We start from the raw sequence: 23,468 nt of genomic DNA, 5'->3' as shown, positions 1-23,468 counted from the left end.
TTTTAAAACCAAAGGTCTTAGCAACAGGAAGCGTGTACATAGCAACAAGGCTGGGTAGAAAAATCTAAACATAGAATTCAAAAAAAATACCGATCATCGTATGGCTTCGTCCATGGCCACCTTTTTTGTGCAAATGCACTTACACAGCCCTGGCAATTCAGCTTTTTTTGCCTCGGCATTTTTTTGCCGCGGCAAAATGCTCTTTATCAAATTTGCCGAGGCGAAACAGCATTTTGCCCCGGCATTTTTTTGTTTATTGAATTTTGACTTGAGAAACTCCTATACAGCCTATGTCATCCAAAGTACTAGACGTCTCCTATACGATCAGAAAACAAAGAACTTAAACGATTTGGCACTTTTGAAGTTTCTTTGATTTTATTAACATTTGACAGAAAATTTACCGCGGCAAAATTTTGCCGCAGCAAACAAGGAATAATCAAATTTACGGCAGCTTTTACCGCGGCATTTGCCTCGTGCCGCGGCCAATTGCCAGGACTGTTACATCTATTTCGATGAAAGAATTTTGGAATGAACAAGTTTTCTGATGTGCTCAGTGTCACATTCAATTTTTTCTGTCCAGTCCTTATCTGTTATTTACTGTCCTTATATCTGTATTTTAGGTAAAATAAACAAAAACACCAAAAAGCTCGAGCTAAATGTGGCTTCACATTGGTCCAAAGTCAAACACTGTATGTTAGAAAAAAATTATGCCCCATCACCCTAACAAGGGTAATAAAAACCCCGGTCTTAAGTATTTTAGTGATGTAGATCCAGAAAAGGTTTTTTACGATTTACGTGAGATTGGTCATGGCAGTTTTGGTGCTGTATTCTACGCACGGCATGTGCAGTCCAAAGAGGCAGTCGCCATTAAGAAGATGTCCTACTCGGGAAAAAATACAAATGAAAAGTGGGGTGATATTGTGAAAGAGGTTGAGTTCTTTATTGGACTTGACCATGAACACTGTGTGAAATATCATGGTTGCTATTTGAAAGACCACACAGCATGGGTAAGTTTTTGTTTTCCAGATTGATTTTTAAATGAATTTTATTTTTTTGTTACAAAATCTACCCATCATTTATAATGGTCCGTTGACTGAGATATGCATTTATTTCATGTTCGAATTTGTTAGGCTAGCAAATGACAAATCAACTTAGCTGGATTTTAAGGTGAATTAGATTGATTAGTGAAATACTTAGATTGGTGAATCAAAAATTTATTACTTCAGAGTTTGTCGGGCCAAAATAAGACTCCTGTTTTCATTTCAAGCATAAAATCAATTAAATCCGCTCATTTGTTTTCAGCTTGTGATGGAATATTGTGTTGGTTCAGCCTCTGATATTCTTGAAGGTAAACAACAGATTGGTTATGTATCTGTTATGATAAGTCTTTCACTTCTTTTTCTTGACCAACTTTTTGGATTAATTTTGTTTTACATTTTTCTGTAAGATATAAATGAAAAAGGCCTCAAAACTTTTCAAAACAAAATTTATCTTTTTTTAGTACACAAGAAGCCATTGCAAGAAAATGAGTGTGCGGCAATTTCTCACGGTGCTTTAAGTGGGCTAGCATTCCTACATCAAAATAATAGGATACACAGAGATATCAAAGGTGAATTTTTTTCCTCTTTCCTTTCAGGTGTCAAGGTTAGACTAAAGGTTTTAATAAATTGTGTTAACAATTTTATATAAAAATTAGTATAGGCTAAAATTAATTCTCTTTAGCTGGAAGTCTACTTGGAAAAATAAGTTTATCACAAATTTGTTTATCACAAATTTGTTTGTCACAAAAAATCCCAGACATTTGAAGATGCTAAATCTTAATTTGTAGCTGCCAGCATAAATTTAACTTGGAATAAGTAAAGTGTGCAGTTTCATAATATCTTTGTGCTATTTGGGTTTATAAATTATAGTTTTACCCAGAACTTCTATTCCTATATGAAGAATATAAAAAATAATTATACATTACGTTTCAGCTGGCAACATTTTGTTATCAGAAAAAGGCATTGTGAAGCTTGGTAAGTTTTTTTTGGTTGTGTTTTTGTGACATTGGTTTACGGTAATACTCTTGGTAGAAATAACTTTTATACTGTACATTATAATTAAAAAACCTTGGATTTTACAGTTTTCTGAAAAGCCTTCAATTACTGTTAAATACTAAAGTATTCTTACTTCATTTTTTAGCTGATTTTGGATCTGCATCGATGAAATCACCAGCAAATTCTTTTGTTGGGACACCTTATTGGTAATTTTTTTAAATCTTAAGTTCCAAAGCCAATAATACTACAGAACAGTTTATCAAACCCCTAAATTTCTTTCTTATGTCAATGAATAAGGATGTCTGTTACAGCAGCCATATAACTGATTGAAGAAAAATTGCCTTGCCTTGCTTGTTCTGTTTTAGTGCTGAAACTAATATAAAAACCCAGTTAAACCTTTGTATCCTGGCAACTCAAATTATTGATTTATTTTTTTTAGGATGTCACCTGAGGTAATCTTAGCCATGGATGAAGGACAGTATGATGGCAAAGTTGATATCTGGTCTCTTGGAATTACTTGTATTGAACTAGGTGAGCTACTCATTTTTCTCGTATTTTTTTTTTCTTATCAAAGTTTTTATTGTCTGTTTGCCGAAGATGCCAAAAAAGTGGGTTTGGGTATTTTATTTCTCTGGTCTCGACTTGAAAACTGACCAGGTTTTGACTTGATTTAAGAAACTCCTGAACAGAGAACATTAATTTTCTTTCACGTACAGCTGAACGAAAACCACCACTGTTCAACATGAATGCAATGAGTGCACTCTACCACATTGCTCAAAATGACCCTCCACAGCTCAATATGGATAACGCAAACTGGTAGGCCTCTGCTAATTACCTCTCGTAATTGTATGACACTTACTTACTGCTTACTCTAACCACGCTAAAAAGAAATGAGCCTTTAACCCTTGTACTTGTCCTTATATTGATTTAAATCTTATTTGAATTAAAAAAATAAATGTCAAGAAAAAAAGATTTTTGATTTAATTTTTATATTTTGTGCTGCTTAAAAGTTTGAAAAATTTATAAGAAATTAAATGAAATGTTGTTGTTTTTCGCAGGTCAACGGAGTTTAGTGTATTCATTGCTAAATGTCTTTCCAAACAACCTGGAGGCCGACCATGCGCTGACGAACTACTGAAAGTAAGATTTTGCACTTTGCAGAAGTCGAAGTTAGGACCATCTACATTTAATTATATTGGTACTTCGAACACTATCGATGGTTTTATTCCTATTCTTAACCCAAACACATTGTTTTCAAGTAAAGTAACAGATGATTCCACTAAAAATTAGCTTAAAAGATTTTTAAGCTTGTTCTGTTTCAGTGTTTGAATAAATATAAAAATCCAATTAAACTTTTAGTATCTTGATAGCTCAAATTATTTTCATGCATTTTTTTCTCAGGAACCGTTCATAACGAGACGTCGTCCACCAAACACCATCCTTGATCTAATAGACAGGACGAAAAATCAAGTCAGGGAGTTAGACACGGATAATTACAACCGTATCACTAGAATTATCATGAACGAAGAAGTTGACGGGGCGGAGAGTACCCCGCCCTCGTCACAACAATCAACGCCACAAAGTAGGAATGGTGCCGCCATGGTGGAAAATGTGGAGGACCGAATAGAATCATTGAGCTTGAACAGTCGATCGAGTAGTATCAGTGAAGATTCGAATGGCGAAACAGGTCAGATCATTGTCCAAGAAAGGGTCAACGATGGACCTTTCATACTGACGCAAGTAAGTAGGACATAGAGAATGTTCTTTTTACTGTTGTTATTAGGTAATTAAGTTTTTGAATCGACAAAATTTTACACATTGCCTAAGGCTAAAAAGTCAACATTTTATTTAAAATAATTCAGCACAGCCAATAATGCATCAAAAGTATTCACATAATTTTATGGTATACCCCATCATTATTGTGTTAAGATTAAACTACCTTACTACCTGAAAGACAATTAACTCATTACATTATACATATATCCACCCTTTTAAAGCGTGAGAAGGAGACGGGGTTATAGTTTACCAGAAAGATTGGCTTCAAATGTCTATATCCTCCTCGAAGAATTAATAACATGACGTTGATAGGGTGTATTGCAATGTCTCATCGTCATAGAATGAAATCAATCTGATATATTTCGACTTTTAGCCTACTACAGAGGAGGTAGAGGATCGTTTTGCGACGTTACGTCCAGCGCAATTTGTTCGCCGACAAATGCAAGAACACAAGTCTGATGCTTACAGGGAACAACTCCAAGTTTATAAGAGGTAAGTTGTCTACCTTTGTTTTATGATCACCCTATAAAAAGCGCAGTGGTTATGACCCATTTTAGTTTGCTTGCGTGATGTTATTCTTTGATGTTTAGCTTTTTCAAACAATGTGACCCCCACGATATCAATGAATTTTTTGACAAATGACCCACAAAAGTGACCTAATATTTTGACTAACACTATTGATCCCGGTTATTCGAACTTGCACTTATTCGAATAATGCGGTTACTCGAAGTGAGATGATGTTCCCTCAAAAATACTCTTGGTTATTCGAACTTCAGTTATTCAAACTTTCAATTATTCCCCCCCCCTCTGTTATTAAAAATTTTCTTATCAGGAGATCGTCGAGTGAGAACATTGTATTTATTTTCTACAATTTGTTTTCAAATTTATTTTTTTCGTCAGAAAGTAAAAATTCTTTGTGTTTATTACTGAGCCACAATCTCACAATTACTTCAGACAAGTCCATCCCATTAAGGTTAAGTTGCAAATCTGGCGGGAAAAGGAATTTTTCAGTTATTCGAAGTAAACCCTTGGAGCTTCGACTAACTGCGAGTCTACATATAATTTTGTTCAAGATTTTTTTTTCTCGTCTCTTTTATCACCAAACATTATGGTATATAATCATAAAAGTATATAATCATAAAATAGTCTCTAAGTAGTATTTACATACTAGGCCTATTATATCTAAGTTTTCGTTTTTCAAATATGTACAAGTGGAGTGACCGGTATAGATCACAGGGACTAAAGCGGTCATTAGGGGGAAACAACACACTCATCTGTAACGGGGCCTATCCGTAGGTGAGGATAGCTTCTCCCCAGATTACGTTCGGTCCGGACTGTGGGAATCTCCATCGTAGAGGACAGAAAAAAACTGAATAAAAGGATTTGTTGTTTGATCGAATTTAATCGAAGTTCACATATTTTTTGTCAGGTTGAGGCAGCAACACCAGAAATTGATCGTGCAATTAGAACAACGACAGCAAGGTGACATGTACGGCCATCGGAAAAACCTCGAAAGGGAATTCGAAAATCAAATGCATAATTTCGACAAACAAATGGAATCGCTTAAAATCAAGCATCGTCAAGAACTAGAATCCAAAGTGAGTCTTTCATTCTTTCAGGATATAAGCGTCTCTTTGAGTTTTTGTCTCTTCAGGTTTTTTATGTATATTTGAAACGAATCTTAATAGTGATATGGGTTTCAGTGATATTTGTGTCTTGAGCTTAGTTAGGCCTACCAAGATACACATGAAATATTCCTTCAAAAAGCTTGGGTTAAAATTTCAGGTAGTACCAAAATGCCTCCCCCTATGGTGGAACTTCATTCTAATAAAAATCGAAACCCTCAAAAAGGCATAAAAGAATCGTTTAATGCTATTTTTATATTCTTATCTCAAATTGTGTAGGATTTCAGTGGGCTAAATTCCTTATAATTTCAACAAATTCTTTTTCAGACGAAGACAGGTATGGACGACGAGAAGAAATTACTCCGGCTTATTAAAGATCAACAGGACGGAGAACTGAAAGAGGTCTCAATACAACTCAAAAATGATTACAAGAAAGCCAAACAACAGTTGAAACAGGTACTCTTGTTTTTGCTACACAGCCTCACTAAAAGGGGTAACTTCATCATGTAATGCCGACATACCTTGTCTAATTCCGTCATAGCAACTATCTGGTCTTCTAAATATTTGTAAATAAAACCTTCTGAGTAAGATGTTTAAAAAATCACTCTAACTACTTTGTAGACCAGATAGTCGCAATGGCGAACTTAGACAAGGTATGGAGGCATTACACAAAGTTACGGTATAATTTAGAAAGCGGGATAATTTTGAAATGAAGGGGGCATCCGCTGCTATTTATTCCGTGTATTTATGCATGTGATGAGTTTATTTGAGCGCTCTTGCTCGTAAGCTAAACAGATAGCTTCTATCAACTACAGAGAAAAGAATCTGGTTAGTTTCTGATACAACTTGTAAAGAGCGCTCGTCTTTGCTTGACTTTGATGTTTGATATGTATAATAATTAAAAAATGACGCTATATAGGACGAGCAATTGAGGCGAGCATCCGTCACCTCATCACAACTGAAGGAGCAATACAACCAACATACGAAGCAACAAGAAATGTTGAAGGCGTCAGAACATGTTCATATGAGAGAAGAAGAACTTCGGAATTTCCGAAGGGACCAACTCATTGGACGCCAACATACAGAAAGAAGCCTTCTTATAGAGGTGACCTTTTTTGGTGCTGATCTTGTTCTTTAGCTCTGTTGACTTTTATAAAGGTGTTAGGTTCAATTTGGTTAAAACTATGTTTCGTAAAGGGGTTTCCTTTTTGTGCCGTACCGTCATTTTCATTGTAACAATACAATACTATAATACAAAATGTAATCTAAAAATTCAAGTAACAAACCATGTAAAGCTTTTCGGTGGATATCATCGCGCTTCTTTTGATATAAAGTATATTGTAACAACTTTCGAGATGCATCAAAATATATTGAGAATTTTGGTTATTTCCTCGTTTTTAGAAATTTGAAGTTCGGGCGAGAATGTCGCTCTTGGGATATTTGTTAAATATTTCAATTTGGGAGGGGTTTATGAACTTCAAGGCTATATTTTGAGCCCTAGAGCCGTAACGAGTGTTCTTTTGAACGACAACTTTGGAGATGCAAACTTGTAAGATTTGATTTGTCTGCACATCTGAGAATACTTTTAATTTGTTACCCCAGGAAATGAACACGCTACAATCACAGAAAGATCAAGCACATCGTATGCTATTACGCCATCACGAATGCACGCAAAAGTTGGAATACAAACAGCTGAAAGGCATGCACCAGCTCCGTGAAGATCAACAGTCTCATTTACACGAGACCGAAAGAGACAATCAAACGGAATATAATAAAAAAGCGGAAATGGATTTGCAAAAGAAGCATCTCCTAGAATTGAGACAACGACCAAAAACGCTAAAGGTTTGAATAATTTGTATTTCTTATCTCACATTGTGGAAAAGGCTTAGAAAGTCTCAGATAACTTGTGAAGTGACACTTGGCTAGATTCGAAGAATATGGACTGATTTCGTGTAGATTTATACATGTCATTGTCTAAAAAACAAGTTTTGTAATGTGAAGAAGCGTATCACTATTATATTTTTTATGACAGGGTATTACAATAAGTTTGATTTTGAACATTTTTATAGGCTCAAGAGCTAAAGGTGAAGAAGCAATTTCACGAGGCGTGCAAAACACAAGAACGGCAATACAAAGTGCTCAAAAAAGAAATGTTGGCCAGGGAACCACGAGAAAAACACGCAGAAATTATACAGAAATGTAAAGAGGATCGAGTTCGGAAGTTCGCTGACCTCGGAACACAGTACGAACAGAGTATCAGCGATCTTCTGCAAAAACAAAAGGTTCGGATCTTTTCACTTTCCTTTTTTTGCTTTAATTCACGGGAAACTGAGATTTATTTCAGTTTTGCTATATACATCTACACACCACTACTATAAAATACAATTTAGCTTTCGTATCTTGTTGTTTATAATAGAGCCTACTATCTTTTGAAAGTCATGAAAACAGCGAGTAAATTCATTCAATTCAAGCTTGGATACAAGTATCTTTTGTTCGGTTTATAAACAGTAGAACCTGGATTGGATTCAAATTAATCTGCCCGTTCTACGCCAAATCTTGAGTAGGCTCGTCATCAAAGAAGATACAAAATAAAACAAAGAAGTATAACAGCAAAAAGAAAAATATTCTTTGTTTGAAGTTTATCAACTTTGAATATTCATTAGAACCGAGTTTGTTATGTGTACTAACCATCCAAATACCTTTCTCTAACTGTTCAAGTTCGATCCTCCAATTTCTAAATTATCCTATCTGCTCTGTCCTCGTACAGTTTTTATCCATTCTTTAAATTCTCTTTGTTCAGGTTCGATTAGACGAGATTCAACTGACAGAGTTGGAAGCATTGAGAGCACAACTCAAACAAGAAGAAGAAGTCTTGAACACCTACCAAGCACGCCAATCCAAACATCTCAAAAATCATATCGAACGTGAAATGGACGAACTGAAAGGCCGTGTTACACTGCGTAGAGAACTACTCGAACAAAGGGTTTGTTTCTGTTTCTCTCTCAGATAAACCCGCGTGAATTTTGATCCAAAAATTTTCTATAACTAGACTGTAAACTTGAACTTTAAAAATCTCCTTTTTGTCGCAATACTCACTAAAAATTATTTGAACAAAGATTCTGTTGTTTTCATTGTGTCAATTTTCAATTTGGTCAATTATAGCTCCTCCTACAAAAAGAAAGAGAGATTCGAGGTCGGCTAGCACACATTCTTCATATAAAAAAACTCCATAAAAATCATTTTGTGCATTTTAGATGGTCGAGGAGAGTACGCGCTTGCAAGACATTCGATTGGAACGATTACAAGATTTACAAACACGACATTCTAAAGAACTTAAAGACTTTGAAACTGTCTCACGAAGACATATCGAGGGAAGCCCTCGAAACTCATCTCGACACAGTTATACAAGTGGTTTTTCAGAGTCCGAGCGCGGTCGCTTTAATCAAGGTAGCCCGCGTCATAGTAACAGGTCACTTGGTACACCGTCAAGTCGACATCCAGTGCAGTCACAACCGAGTAGGGAAAGCTCGGCTAGCACCGTTAGTTTATCGAGCTCGCAATACGGAGAACCGCCCGGATACGGAATGCAGAATAACATGGCGGGCGTTAGTAGCCGTAGTAGACAATCTTCAATGGACAGTCGGAATGGTGTTGCAGGGGACCGGCGCTCTTATCACGGCCCTTCGTCGGGGTCTCGCAGATGAAGTGAAATTTGATTTTATAGTTCTTACGGGAAGGTGTGTATCCGTATTGAAGACCGAGTGTTGCGGGTTCCGGATCACCTTGAATGATAAAGAATCGATCCTGGATAGTTGGAAAGCATATGAGATGGCAAGAAAAGTGTTTTTTACTAAACTGGAGCTTTTTTAACTTATAGAATGAACAATTACTAAAGTTTTCATAATTTCTATATAGTTATCAACAGGTAGACAAAAAACAATAAAATTTCTTTCATCACATTTAAAAATATTATATGAAAACTTAAAAATGGTGCTCCATTAAATATATGATGTATAATTTAAATTTTCAAAAATTTTGGGAAACGAATAATTCCCATCTACGAATATTAAACGGGTAATTTTGCGCCATGAGTCATTCGTAAAATAATTTTGTAGACAAAAAGAAAAATCGTATCGGAAAGTTGATAAGAGGATAAAACTCATCTTTATAAAAATAAAATTTTTTTGAATTGGAATTTTCAACATTGTAATAAGTAGCTAGCCTTGGATTGTTTATTTTCGGTTTTTCCACCATTCCAAGACTCGTGCGTGCGTGCATTATCTCAGAGGTAGAATTCTTAGCATTTGAATTGTTTCGTTAGTTTTTATGATCTGTTTTTTATATCACGCTTATTTTTTAGCGAAACTATTTCCTCTCTTGTTTTTTTGTTTAATTTTTTTTCTTAAATTTTTTCTACCAACAAGTCATGCGGAAAATTTTCTCAACGGTTATTTCTTAATGATTGTAATAAAACTTATCTTCACAATAAGGTCAGTCTAAAGCCAGAGATAGGGTCATAAAAAACTTTTATTTTTCCAATAATTGAATTTACAGATTCTGCATTTTGGTCAAATATCTCTAGTCAACTTTCACTGAAAATGCATTTCATTTTCTAAGAATTGATACCTCTGTGGTCCAAACTTCTTTTGAAGGCTTTCCAGACGGATTGCAAGTTCTTTGTGTTATATTGATGTCATGGACTCTAACTTTGACCCATCTTGTATGTCCATTTGCATAAATTATTACAGTCTTGCATTAATTATGTTGTTTTCCTAAAATGCAAGAACTACTTTAATCGTAGAAATTTTAGCGAGACTAATTGTAGCGTTTTAGCGAGTTTTCCCTATTTTCGCTAAAATAAATCTCGCTAAAACACGTCGAATCGACAGATCGCTAAAATTTATCCGTGCGAAATTTCTGGAAATATTGCCTTGATACAATTTTATCAATAGGAAGGGTTTCAGTGCAAAGAAATACTAGAAAACGAATGTAGTCAATAATGTAATACAAGTATTCGCTAAAATTTGTTCCACGCGAAATCTTTTGAAATCGTGATTCGCTAAAACAAATCCAAAAAAAATCAAGATTTTCCTGACTCGCTAATATACGCTAAAAATTAGTCTCGCTAAAATTTCTACGATTAAAGTATAAGAAGTTTATCACTCGTTCATCCAAATCTCATTTGTTTAGTTTACCTCATTTAACATTCCTACCAGTTTAGACTTGACGTTGGTACAAGCCATGGCCTCAAACAGTTGTTCCTATATGAAAGCATTTCTTGAATTTGAAAATTCGGATAGGTTAGCGTAACTGAAATAGTTTCCTCTCAGATTTAGGATGAATGTTTTATCTCGATTTTCTTTCCAATAGAATGTACATATATATTTCAGTAATTTTTGCTCTACTCCTCTAATATCTTTTTGCTCAAACTTTTAAAAATAATAAAATTTAAAGTATTTGAAAATAAAGATCGAAATAAATGAAAATTCACTTCTTCTTTTCTTCCACTTTTAGAGGTGCACAATGTAGTCCAGAAGAATTAAGTTTCTACCTTGAGAAAAATCGACCCCGTTAGGTTTATGGTATCTAATTTTCACGATTTTAATTTTCGAAAACTTTTTACAGTGGGTCGTACTGAGAATTGCTTCACCAAAACAAACCACGTGATCTAGCCATTGAAACCCTATAATAAGGGTTTCAAAATTCAAATCTTACTGGGTAGGACGACGCTCTAATAAAACAGACGAATTCATTTTTGAAAACTTTTCAAAATCTTGTTTGCTCGTACTGCAAATTGATGCCATTATAAAATACGCCAGAAAGGGTCCAAAACCTTTCAAACTGTCTGAGGTTTTTTGGTGGTTTTAGGACTTATAAGAAACACTAGGTACCAAATTTGTTCCACTTTTTATCTTCTATAAAGTTCGGCCTTTTTGAGCTTATTCTACCAAACTAACATAATACGTTAGAAATTCAACATGAAATATTTGCTGTGATGAGAGTGTTCATACTTGAAAGATTTTGGGGTAATTTTACGCAAAAAAACATCAAATTGTTGAGAAATGCAATCACTATCAAAAGATTTTTTGATTTTCTTCCAATTCAAGATAAACACAAAACATAGTCACATAAAATTGTTTAAAAATGCAAATTTTTAAAATAAATAAATTCTGATTTCAAGGTACAAAATATATAATTACAAAGCTAAAAACTTAAAACGCAACATTTCCTTTTGGAAAACCTAAAATAATTAAATCGATCGTGCATATTTGTGGAAAATAAACCGACACTTTTCCTTTCTAACGCCTGCTAAAAAAGGCTATTATTAAGTGCGTTCGATTCAACCTAATTCAACAGCTCTAATATAGTTCATCCGAGCATAAAAGAAACAAAACGGTTGTAGTAGTCAGACTTCATTAAACGTAGTCATTTTATGTTGAAGGTACTGTTGACAATTCTGTTGAAACTTTTGAAGTATTGATTGCTCACTTGGTGCGATCGATCTAACAGAGACGCAGTGAAAGATGGAGCTATCTCTCATTCTGCCAACACATCTAGAATAGAAGAACATTTGATTTCTTAAGTAAACCTCTTCTTTAACAAATGTTTACTGTACTAATCCTTAGCTTACTTCCACTATTAGAGTTCGTTTTATCTCACTGATCTCCAAGTCACTGAGACAGGGATGTAGCAGTTCGTTTTCGACTGAAAATATGATATATATATTGCCAAACTTACCGAATCAAACTACCACGTCGAAGTTGTGGAATTTTACGGTCCTATATGAGAAAATAATATCTTATTACTCCTGATTTGAAGCTAAAAAGCTTTTTATGGAGTTCATGTTGCTCTTGAAGATTTCTTATGATGACATAACGATGGTGAATGAATGTAAATGCTTACCATCTCCCAAAACACGCACCTGAAAATATAATAAGGTGAAAATTTACACTCAGTTATGTTAAAATCATTTTTCGTCTTCCGTTCGTTGCTCTGAATAATAACTAGTCATAGCTTTTACTAAATGCCCCCACAGAAAGGTCATCTCATGCACTTATAAAGCTTTTAATGCTTTAAAAATTAAATCATAAAAAATAATCAGGAATAATTGATTGATTTAATTATTTATTGATTGATTGAAAAAAAATCATATTCCATTAACAAAATACTTGAAGAATTCATACAGCTTGACAATTTAATAAAATTCAAGGGAAAAAAAAATCATATTCCATTAACAAAATACTTGAAGAATTCATGCAGCTTGACAATTTATAAATCTGGAAAAGCTTCTCAAAAACATATTTCGAAAATCATGGTATCATTATCTTACTGACTTTCACATCTCCTTGTTTGTTTGTTTTTTCTTACAACAATATATGTCACGATCATTCACTAAATAGACCTTTTTCCGATAATGCTGCAGACATCTTAGATTGTAGGCAAAATATATAGCGGTGAATAAATCAACAAAGTAATCAGAAATAGCTTGTTTATTTTTCATTGGCTGCTATATATTTCAACAATTCTCTATTGCTACTTTGTCTAATAAACAATAGTAAGATGATAAAATGATACTGCGTATAAAATTTATCAAAAAGTTCTGCGCCATCTGAAATAGACCAATCCTAGTTAAGGCCCGGGCTCCACTTGCGTACGCTGTGATTGCAGTCAAAAGAAAAATAAAGGAATGTCATTGTTAGTAGAGGGCATTTTGTAAAATCGCTCGACTGTTTTGTTAGAAGCACTTGTTATACATTTTTGGAAAGCTAACGGGTAGGGGAATCGAAATTACTATGTTTCCAATTTTTTTTCGGACACTTTGGTGTGATTTTCGGACAAATATGACGGTCTCAGGCAAAAATCATAGGGTTAAAAATTAATGAAAATTTTAGCTCGAGAAAACGGAGACCTGTTGTATATTTTTGGAAAGCTCTCAAAAAATTAAGATTAGAGATATATTGCAAGTATAGGTGATTTCAGTACCTAACTCGAGATATTGAGCTTCCGAAAGCGCAAAAACTGGACAAAATAGCTGTTTCTGGCTGAAAAACACGGTTTTCAAGGGTTAATATCTCGCGTTAGGTACAGAAATCACCTATACTTGCAATATATCTCTAATCTTAATTTTTTGAGAGCTTTCCAAATATATACAACAGGTCTCCGTTTTCTCGAGCTAAAATTTTCATTAATTTTTAACCCTATGATTTTTGCCTGAGACCGTCATATTTGTCCGAAAATCACACCAAAGTGTCCGAAAAAAATTGGAAACATAGTAATTTCGATTCCCCTACCCCTTAGCTTTCCAAAAATGTATAACAAGTGCTTCTAACAAAACAGTCAAGCGATTCCAAAAAATCGAACAAAATTCCCCCTACTATGTGGTCCATTCAGAGGTACAGTCGAAAAGTTGAAATGTGCCTAATTTTTTTCAAGTGCATAGACTTTTTTCATGATGCAATCTTTTCTCCAAGCTGAAAGGATTGAAGCCATTAAGATATGATTGCAGCGCAGACAATGAAGAGCAGTGAAGAGACGGGCCTTCAGGAAACTAGAATTTTTGAGTTTTTAGCTATATGCTAACCACCGTTAAATGCCTTAACTTGGAAAGCTAGAATTGGAGCTATTTCACCAAACCCTTAAAGCGTAAGTTATTTAGGCTATGGGGCCATCCATATGGTACGTACGCAGTGAAGGGGGAGAGGGGGGTTTAGCAAAAGCGTACATCTATTGTATAAATGACATCATTTCTATTGTTCTCTGTGTACAAGGGGGGAGGGGGTATCAAATTTTTGGAAAATCTCTGCGTACGTACTATATGGACGGCCCCTATCACAACTGCATGAAAAAGTAGAACGCGCGCATGCAAAGTTAAACGAATGTAAACAAACTTTTTTCAGGTTTTTAAAATAGATTTAATACCACACTGAACAAACAGTGAAAACACTCTAAGTGAGGTAAATCTATTTTAAAAACCTGAAAAAAGTTTGTTTACATTCAACACATTCAACCACTTTTGGATTCAACTTTACTTATGTGTACATTCAACTTTTTTGTACTTTGCCGGTATCTTGTTTTACCAAGTTAAGAAGGACTTTCTCGAGTTACGACCATATGATGGTCTTTAAAGCTCAAGAAGCTCTATAAGCAATAAAGCTAGTTATTAATATAATAACAGACAAAGATATAAATTACAGTTTGAACAAAAATATCAAATGTACATTTGAAAACTTGAGCAAACTTTTTTAAAGATTCCAGAAAAAGAATTGAAATCATTGCTGAAATGAATTTCTGACTAAATTACAGTATTTAGTATTCAGTTTGAAAGACAAGAAACAAAACAAAAAATCGAGATTCCAGTCCAATATATTGCGTGAAGCTATGAATGCCTCCTCAGTCGCTGCGCTCCTTGCGGGGGCAATGAAATTGTTTAGAAAAATAAGTATACCCAAGAGTAATATTAAGATTGGTTAAAAAAATGGCTATTCTACTGAATTTTACCTGTCTGAATAACAATCACTCACTGAGACACGGGTGTAATCAAGCAAGTTTTGGATAAAAAACCTTACCTACCTAATGGTTCCTGAGGAATCTTTTAATGTGAATTTCTTTTCAACTCCAGGTAGATGATACGAAATGGTTGAATCTAGGATTCCTAAGGTAATAAAGAAGGGTCCAGTCACGAAAATTTTAGTCAAAATATCCCCTAAGTGACATGCACAACTAGAAATACAAAAAGAGATCAATCAAACTGATGAACAAAATTGTAAGCGAATAAAAGTTAAAATTATCATTAACCTTACCAACGAGCTCGAAGACAATTTGTGACGTTTCTTCATTGATTGGCAAATCTAACCATTTTTTTATATCACCAACACGAGAGCTTATAAAACGTGGTGCCAGCGGTTGTGTCTTATTCTTTACCATGATAGATCGGTTTATTGTTGAAATATCCATCATCGAGTCGTCCTGCTTAAAATAGGAAAATATTTTTGATGATTTCAGCTCGTTCACGAAATTAAATATATTGCGAAAATTAAACTCCGATTGAAGTACTAAGTATCGTCAGTTTCGATTTTTTTTTACCTTTTTCGTTTCAACATATTTCGAAGACGAGGGTTTTGAGCCTTGATATAATTCATTATTCCCGAAATCTCCGGATCTATGAAAAAAAGTTGAAATAATGCAGCAAAGTTTTAGATAAATTGATTGTTCGAAAAGGTGTGACCAGTCCGACTGAAAATTCGGTCAAGTTTTATTTTATTTGACTTTTCAATTCGAACCATTCAAAAATATTTCACCCTTCTTAATATGACTTTGATTGATTTTTCCTTGTTTAAATGAAGAATCAGTGGAAGAATCACCTTTGCGTGTTTCCCGATTGGTATGAAAAAGTTTTATCATCGAAAGGCTTCCTAGAAGGTCCTTGGTCTTGCATCGTTGTTAAAAGACTCTTTCCTTGTTGTTGTCGAGAAAAATAATGTTTTCGTTCGCCATGATCGGAAAATTTCCTGGTAGAATGGTTTTGATAGCTAGGTTGTTGTTTCTGAAAGGACGGAGTGTAATCAGTTTTCTCCATTGTTTTGCTGTTATTAGACGACGCATGTTTTTCGGAAAATGATTTCATAAGTTTTGGTTTTTTCTGTTGTTGGAAAGTGTTTCTTTGTTGTTCTTGATTTTGTCGATATTGTGGTGGTTTTTGCTCAAGCATGATTTTCTTCTTTGTGACTGGTGGCTTCTCATCAGCCATCATCGGGACATCAAAACAATCAAAGTCAGAGGCAATTGATATTTGAGAGACGTTATGATTGCTTGATATGTTTGAATTTGAAGATGGAAGAGTAGACAGTTCATCTGGATTCGCGTAGGCTGCGTGGCGCTGCTGTCTTTTACGACAACCAAATATCGGTACGAACGGCTTTTCTATGGAAAGAAATTCGAACGAAAAATGGCTTTAATTACGATTTCAATCGAGGACATCGGGTTGGTCGGACAAATTGTGTCCGATCAGGGTTAATTTTGATTGATTGGATACTGATTTTTAATTTTTGGGACAACAGGCAATAAGCATTAATTTAGGTCCGCTAGACGACCGTTATTGATTTCAAACCCTACTGTACACGTTTTTTATAAGAACAAACTATATAAGAAAATAGGGCTTCGATGGCTATGATGTTAAGAACAAGTCAAGAACATTTTAAGATTTGTGGGCTCCCCAATCAAAAAAAACACCCTATTTCTTAGGAAAAATGGTCAAAAGTACTCACAAAATGGTCAAAATAAAACATGTTAATATTATTAGGTTTAAAACTCAAAAAGTTAAGAACATTCGAAGGCATTAAAAATTTTGAATGTTCTTATAAAAAAACGTGTGTTATGCCTTTTTTCCTTTTTTATGGAACTTTTGTTTTATGCTGATGCTGATGCATGGAGTGACTTAAGTCTTAGCAATTTTTAGGAGCGAATAGAATCAACATAAAAGGGGTTGCGGAACGACCTTCCGTTTTCGCAAAGCGAAGAAATTTCGACACTAACAAATTATTTTTATAAGTCAAACTTTTATTGATAATGTTTTCCCACTCAACTCTTTTTTTTTTATAAGAATTTTATAAGAACAATACGAGGCTCAAAAATTAAATACGCCGGGTTTTGAGCAATTCAAAAACAATTTCAGGCTCAAAGTGCAAAAAAGGACAGCCAAACCTTTAAAAAAATTTACTGGTTCTTATAAAAAATAGTGCAAGTGACAAAAAAGAACACACATGTTTCTTGTGCAATGGCTGAATGACCAACAACAAAGATATTACATTAGGCTTTAGGCTGGTAGTTTATCAGAATAAATTGAAAGACTTTTATCCCATCTTTTAGTGAGTTTTTGAAACAATTACTTAGCTCTCTATAAAACTTTTACAAAGACAAATTTATCAACAATTCAAAAATTATATTATACATTTCCCTTCAAAATTTAAAAGAGAATAGTGCGTAGTTTGAAAGATGATCTTGAGCTTTTCAGCCATTAGAACCTAGTATACAATCTCTCTAAATGTGCTACCTCTTTATGATATCATTCACTTCAAATGTAGTATCAATTTTCCGAAAAGGAACCAGCATCCTAGCAATAATTTCCAGTAACTTATCAAGAATAGTGAGATTTTTTGCGTGATGAAATTTGGTCTTTTTGTGAGTCTATTTTTGCGATATTGTGTGTTCGGCAAAAAGATGTTTCCCAATGTTTCATTTATAAAATCAATCCAAACCAGTCCAAACTAATTTTTTTTCTAGAACCTTGCCTTGCAGAATAAATTCAAAAACTTCTATAATTCATATAAGTACATAAAGTAATGCCATTACTATTTATTAGGAGGCGGTAATATAATAACAAGCGTTATCTACAATCTCACGTCAAAGAGTTTATGAAAATATTTAAGTTGATTTGCCAGTAAAAAACACTTTTTTGTGAAAGATATCTTGTTTGAAAATATATTCGAGCTAGCATCAAAAGTAACATATACCATAGGTACTTTTATCATTTAAGTTGTCTTTCGGGCTAAAGTCATCAATCATGCTTTTGTTATCACTTTATCGTACAAATATAAATCGGCATTATTCTAATTGATGATGATCAAGCTCCAATGTTAAACAAAAATCTCTCGAGAGTCAGCAAGAAAGCGATTGGAATCAACAATCAATCAAGCCAAATCAAAATGATTCCATTATTATCGAATAAATATTGAAGAAATCTTCAATGACGAAAATAGCAACTAGTAATTATCATTTTGATTCTGTTTTCCAGTACAGTCTTCTCTTTTGTCTCGTAAACATTGCACGGAATAACATGGAACTGGCACAATTTATATTCAGCAGGACCATTTTATTATTCTCCATCAATCACAATCTGTTCATACAGTCATAATGCTATGTATATTTTGGTTTTATGCTGCTTCTTTGTTGTGTACGTTCACCCACCAAAACTCTGAAACACTGCTGATTCAGCCAGTCGGCCGATCGGTAAAAGTCACCCATCACATCAATCAAGGCAAGCTCCCCTTCACCTGAACCCTGAAGACAGAAGAGATGAAAATAATTATAGTTAGAGTAAAATGAAATAGCCACACGCCCCATATGAATAAAAATAAGCCTGTGGAAAGAAAACATGGCCATGTGATATCCATGAAACACATGGCCGAGAAAAATACATTTTGTTTTGTGAGATGAAATCCAATTTATAAACAAAAAAGTCAACACAAAGAAAAAGTACTAATGTAACATTCCAAAGGTAGTTGAAACTATAAAGGTGAAAAAGAATGAAGATTTACCTTTCAATGGGCCATAATCAGTCCAAAAGTTAATGCATGCACCTCAAAAACCGAAAAAATTCGTTGGTTTTCAGGGCCATCTTTGTTGTTTTGAAAATGAAACGCAGAAAAAAAGACTGGGCCCAGACATCTGGAACAGTCTGGAACAGTCGAGTACTATTGCAAATTAGGAGAAATGTGGTTATTTCGCTTAAATAGGATGAATTATCCTAAATAAGATAAAATCGATAGCTTAGTTAGGAGAAATAGAAGAAAAAGTTGATTTTCTGAACAAATTCAGAGATCCGCGTCAAGTTTTGCATAAATTTAAGAAATTTGGAGCCAGCATAGTATGCTTGTGAAGTCTGATCCACCAGTCAGCGTGCGTTCAGAAGTTATTCAACTTTTAAGTAGTACGCATGCGTAGTTCAGAAAAATACTTGGAATTCCGCTGAGCTAAGCGAAATTGATTCCGAAATTCTGCTGACTCGGCATAAACTGGCATCCTTCCAACACATGTACCATCTTCTTTCAGGATTTTGATCACCTTTGGGTCATAATTGTTTTCTGGTTCTCTCATACAAGTCATCCTGCATGAGTAGGGTCTCACGTGAAAGTGATGATACCCATTGACTGTAGAATAAAACCCTAAGAAGGGCTTTTTACGGAGATTATTGTCGAACCTGAATCGGTTGTGCTGAACAATATCTTCCAAATCGGCTTCTTGAAACAACTTCAGATGTTAAACATCTAATTCTTTTAGTAAAAACTTGACTCGTGTTTTGAAGATATAGAAATTAAGATGTATTAAACAGTAATTGTAACAGACACGATTGAACGCTGTCGACACTTTTCGTCCACTCAAACCTTTTTAATTTTTCATCTTTTTTATTACGGGAAAGAGAGTAAACAAAAATACTGTTTCTCTTATTTAGTACATTTTATCCAAAATAGGATAAATGCTTATATTTTTTCACTCCGCGCTGATAAGAAGCTAACTTTTGGTTTAAAATGATCTTCTGTATGAGCACAATTGATTTAGAGAGTAATAAAGACGCGGATCTCTGAATTTGTTCAGAAAATCAACTTTTTCTTCCATTTCTCCTAACTAAGCTATCGATTTTATCTTATTTAGGATAATTCATCCTATTTAAGCGAAATACCCGCATTTCTCCTAATTTGCAATAGTACTCGACTGTGGAAGAAGCGGGAAAAAAGCAAAGAAGATAAAGCTTTGACACTCTTACTGTTAATTGTACAAAAGTTGCAATTTTAATCAAAAGTCTTACTTTATAATACTTTTGATATCAATCATATTCTATTGCAATAAATATTTTTACAAAACAGATACTTTTAATAGTGCTACAGAAAATTGATCCCATCCAACACGAAGCAAAGTCGATATGTCACCCTACGATTTTTTTTGAAATTTTCGTACATATAACATATACAAATTTTTTACGCCACACGCCCAGATCTAGAGAAAGGATGCTACACTCCCTATTCGGGCGCTTCGCGCCCTCAAAACGGTCGTTCCGCAAATATGACGAGACTTGTGAAATGAAAAATAAACGAGAAGAGAAACTCTGCTCTAAAAATCAAATCGTCCTTTTTATAACTTTTTAGAAGGAAGGTAAGGGGTGAAGTGAAGGTAGGTAAATAAAAAACGGTAATAAAATAATAAAACGGTAGGATGAAAGTATGCCTTACCTTTACCAAGTCCATACATTTTATAATCCAAAAACAATTGCTAATTCAAGAAAGGAGACTTATATGCAAATTAGGTGATGGCAAGGTGATAAAATTTTAAATGGAACTAAAAAGAGATCAACCAAGCAACCGACCGCAAAACGTATACTGAAAAGTGACCAAAATGCTTTCACTTTCAATTTCTATGTTTTTGTTTTGATTTTTCCCGCAGAGACTACTAAAGTTGTTTCTTTCACGTCCGGAAAAAGTATCCCTGGTCACTTTGAAAATCGGACTTTTTGATTTTAAAGGATGTCAGCATGTCTGACCATGGATTTTGGTACTAAAAATTCACGAAAAAGAAAGATTTTCAGTGCGAGAACAACAAAAATGGCCGCCGGAGTTAGCTGACAGTCCTTGAAACTCACTTTAAAAATGAGTTGAAAATATACCAAAATATTAAGTTTATTGACGATTTATAAATGTTAAGAAGAAGTACAATGGCTGTTGCAAGGGGAATTATCTCTTACCACAGTGCTGGAGAAAGGAACATTGGTTCACCACAACTTACACTCACTGCACCGATGACACCAACAAAACAATATTTACACCAATTTTCTCTTCATACATCAAGCTTTTCGCCCAAAACAACAAATGGAAAGGAATCATCTCTTTCAAACGTTATTGACCTTGTAGAAGAGAAATGTGTTTCTAAAGAACTTGAAGAAAAACCTGAAAGATTGTTACAAAAACAACAATCAACAGAAGAAGAAGAATTTCTCACATTAAATGAAGATGAAATTGAAGAGAAATTTATCCGTGGTTCTGGCCCTGGTGGTCAGAAGATTAATAAGACAAGCAGTTGTGTTGAACTGAAGCACATCAAAACAGGAATTATTGTCAAGGTATTGCTGAAGTTGTTAAAAAATAATTATAATTTTGATTTATATTACTTACTTGTGAACACTTGTGATGCAATTTTGACTCTGTATAAACATCCCAGGTCTATAGAGTTGTAACAGCAATTGCGGTATGGTGATGGTCTATTGAAAAACCGTTTTGTATAAGTTTCCCATTTCCTCACTTTTTCCTCTTTCCTCAAAGATTCCTTTACCCCAGCCATTTTCTAGCGGAAAAGTACAGTTAGGCAGTTTCGTGACTAAACACAAGATTTTCCGTACCTTTAGAAACAAACCCTGGCTGGTCATCAAAATAAAAAATTAAATCAAAACAAAAATGGTAGAGTAGAGCTGCTAGCGGAGCTGCGTAGTTGTATTTTAATGACCAGCCAGGTCTTTCATTTGAGGACTATGCATTTTAGCCTCCACTGATGCAATTTCTAATCTCACAGTAAGAATGAGGGTTCACTTCTGAAAAAAAACTTTTTGAATTTGATGCTTCAAAATTATCATTGTTCTTTGGTTTAAAGACAATAGCATGTTAAATAATTACCTTGTAGGAGGGCTAAACTTTAAAGTTCTGTCGGGTAGGTAAAAAATTAACCATTTGTAAGGCAGTCAGTCCTAACACCTTTGGCTGTAGGGTGTTGTCCTTGCATTTTGTACAAATTACAAGTTTGTTAGAGAAACATTTGCAGCAATAAAACCTCATTAGTGCTGTTAAATGCTTGAATCTCTGCCTTCAAAAATTGCTTTTCTACTGCTTGTACTGAAAGAGTCCCAAGACCCATGCTATTCGGGTCTTAAGTTTGGATATTTGTAAAATGTTCTTAAATTTGAGCTTTTTGTGACTGTATCAGTCTAATTTTCTTAGAAATTGGTATGGTCTAGAACTGGCAAAACCTTAAAATGTTCTTTGAATGCATTTAAATTTTTGACAATAAAGCCTTACCGTCAACTGCTCTAACTTGGGACTTGGATCTAACGAAAGGCACGCTGCGTGGACACAGTTTTTAAGAAACACTGTAAGATAAAAATTTAAAGGGTAGAAATTGATCTTCTATCAGGTTATCATGCCTCTATTTTTTTGAAGTCAATATATACGTTATGTTTTCACCGCTAATTTTTTATGGAATCAAATGATATCATGATTATCAAAAGGACTATTCTTTAGCAAAGGTGATGACAATGTTGATGATACTTTTATCGCCTTTGTTTGCTATCTAGCTTAAGACAACATCTTTTAAAACATACCATTAGTTGGATGCACTGGCTAATGATTGCATGTGCAAAATAAAAATTGAAAGGGTGGAAAATATGCCATTAGTATATAGTGCTTTTGCTAATGATTTTCTTATTTATTTTCTCAGTGTCAAGAAAGCAGATCACAGGATCAAAATCGAAAAATTGCTCGATCACGAATGTTGGAGAAATTAAAACAAATGTTTGCACCTATATTGAGTGATGCCAACAAAAAGAAGGAGAAACAGAAAAAACGGAAAATTGAGACTGAACGCAAACGAAAGTTAAAAGAGGATGCTATGAAAAACAGAGTTGAACTCTAATTGAGATGTGCCCCTACTTTGTAGTGACAATATCCAAGCTAATCAAAATTGATGTTTATCACTAATGATAGTGAAGTGGTGGATATGTTACAAAATCATTTCCTAGGTTGTTGGGAATAGATTTTAATTTGTTGATTGATGATCATGTAGAGTAATTCCCTTCAGGCTCAATTGTGATTTGAGATTATTTCCCCCATTGTTAAGCCTGCTGGATGTTTAGTTTTTTAAAGTTTAATTATATACGAAATGATAATTTGTTCATTTAAATTTAGTCTCAGTGTCACTAGATCTATTTTCTCTGTCAGGGAAGATGGGTCATTATCCAGTATTCCACCAGGGTAAAAAACCTGCCTTTTTTAAATTTGGCAGTAGTTGCAACCATCTCTTTAAATCAATAAAACCTTGAAAAAATGAGAATGGGAGACCCTTATTTGTAATGATACCAAGTTGAAAATTTATCAGAAAAAAAAGGTTTGTTTTGTCCATGACTTCTTTTACTAGGATCCTTTGGGATGCAAGTAAAAGGTTTCCTTTCCCTCATTCGTTTTTAAGATTTTTAAGACCACAATTTTCATGCTTCGTTAAT

General features: G+C 34.3%; 3 protein-coding genes across 5 annotated transcripts; 2 read left to right on the top strand and 1 right to left on the bottom strand.

Annotated features, from left to right (window-relative positions):
* The first annotated feature begins 620 nt into the window (after positions 1 to 620).
* On the top strand, positions 621 to 9,554 carry LOC136814911 (serine/threonine-protein kinase TAO3-like). The gene is made up of 17 exons (XM_067071334.1): positions 621 to 1,007; positions 1,303 to 1,348; positions 1,502 to 1,609; positions 1,974 to 2,015; positions 2,182 to 2,242; positions 2,476 to 2,567; positions 2,753 to 2,852; positions 3,095 to 3,176; positions 3,438 to 3,776; positions 4,186 to 4,304; positions 5,242 to 5,410; positions 5,765 to 5,893; positions 6,357 to 6,542; positions 7,040 to 7,279; positions 7,507 to 7,719; positions 8,238 to 8,420; positions 8,692 to 9,554. The coding sequence occupies exons 1-17, from the start codon at positions 708 to 710 to the stop codon at positions 9,139 to 9,141; spliced, it is 2,859 nt and encodes a 952-aa protein (XP_066927435.1). The 5' UTR covers positions 621 to 707; the 3' UTR covers positions 9,142 to 9,554.
* Positions 9,555 to 11,746: 2,192 nt separating this feature from the next.
* LOC136814904 (spermatogenesis-associated protein 22-like) lies at positions 11,747 to 20,569 on the bottom strand. 3 transcript variants are annotated; one of them, XM_067071324.1, is made up of 8 exons: positions 20,440 to 20,569; positions 15,799 to 16,357; positions 15,521 to 15,596; positions 15,238 to 15,406; positions 15,008 to 15,089; positions 12,341 to 12,359; positions 12,176 to 12,216; positions 11,747 to 11,991 (listed from the first exon to the last, which is right to left on the bottom strand). In XM_067071324.1, the coding sequence occupies exons 1-8, from the start codon at positions 20,456 to 20,458 to the stop codon at positions 11,844 to 11,846; spliced, it is 1,113 nt and encodes a 370-aa protein (XP_066927425.1). In that variant the 5' UTR covers positions 20,459 to 20,569; the 3' UTR covers positions 11,747 to 11,843. The 3 variants fall into 3 exon arrangements, with proteins under 3 accessions (XP_066927425.1, XP_066927426.1, XP_066927427.1); XM_067071325.1 differs by having other exon boundaries at positions 15,238 to 15,403; XM_067071326.1 differs by lacking the exon at positions 12,176 to 12,216 and having other exon boundaries at positions 11,876 to 11,991.
* A 221-nt stretch (positions 20,570 to 20,790) lies between these two features.
* LOC136814910 (mitochondrial translation release factor in rescue-like) lies at positions 20,791 to 23,021 on the top strand. The gene is made up of 2 exons (XM_067071333.1): positions 20,791 to 21,323; positions 22,688 to 23,021. The coding sequence occupies exons 1-2, from the start codon at positions 20,901 to 20,903 to the stop codon at positions 22,880 to 22,882; spliced, it is 618 nt and encodes a 205-aa protein (XP_066927434.1). The 5' UTR covers positions 20,791 to 20,900; the 3' UTR covers positions 22,883 to 23,021.
* Positions 23,022 to 23,468: the final 447 nt, after the last annotated feature.

This window comes from Clytia hemisphaerica, unplaced genomic scaffold, assembly GCF_902728285.1.
Source record: "Clytia hemisphaerica strain Z4C2 unplaced genomic scaffold, Clytia hemisphaerica genome assembly, whole genome shotgun sequence".
NCBI classification, from domain to species: domain Eukaryota; kingdom Metazoa; phylum Cnidaria; class Hydrozoa; order Leptothecata; family Clytiidae; genus Clytia; species Clytia hemisphaerica.
The sequence above is the reverse complement of the archived record's forward strand: the minus strand, read 5'-3'. Positions and strand labels throughout refer to the sequence as shown.

Excerpts from the sequence above, each read along its gene's own strand:
- LOC136814911 (XM_067071334.1), top strand. The coding sequence starts at position 708 with ATGCCCCATCACCCTAACAAGGGTAATAAAAACCCCGGTCTTAAGTAT. Across the intron at positions 2,016-2,181 it reads AAAAGGCATTGTGAAGCTTG|CTGATTTTGGATCTGCATCG; the intron begins GTAAGTTTTTTT and ends TTCATTTTTTAG. Across the intron at positions 3,777-4,185 it reads GACCTTTCATACTGACGCAA|CCTACTACAGAGGAGGTAGA; the intron begins GTAAGTAGGACA and ends TTCGACTTTTAG.
- LOC136814904 (XM_067071324.1), bottom strand. Across the intron at positions 15,597-15,798 it reads CAATCGGGAAACACGCAAAG|ATCCGGAGATTTCGGGAATA; the intron begins GTGATTCTTCCA and ends TTTTTTTCATAG. Across the intron at positions 11,992-12,175 it reads CGACGTGGTAGTTTGATTCG|ATGTGTTGGCAGAATGAGAG; the intron begins GTAAGTTTGGCA and ends CTTCTATTCTAG.
- LOC136814910 (XM_067071333.1), top strand. The coding sequence starts at position 20,901 with ATGTTAAGAAGAAGTACAATGGCTGTTGCAAGGGGAATTATCTCTTAC. Across the intron at positions 21,324-22,687 it reads AAACAGGAATTATTGTCAAG|TGTCAAGAAAGCAGATCACA; the intron begins GTATTGCTGAAG and ends TTATTTTCTCAG.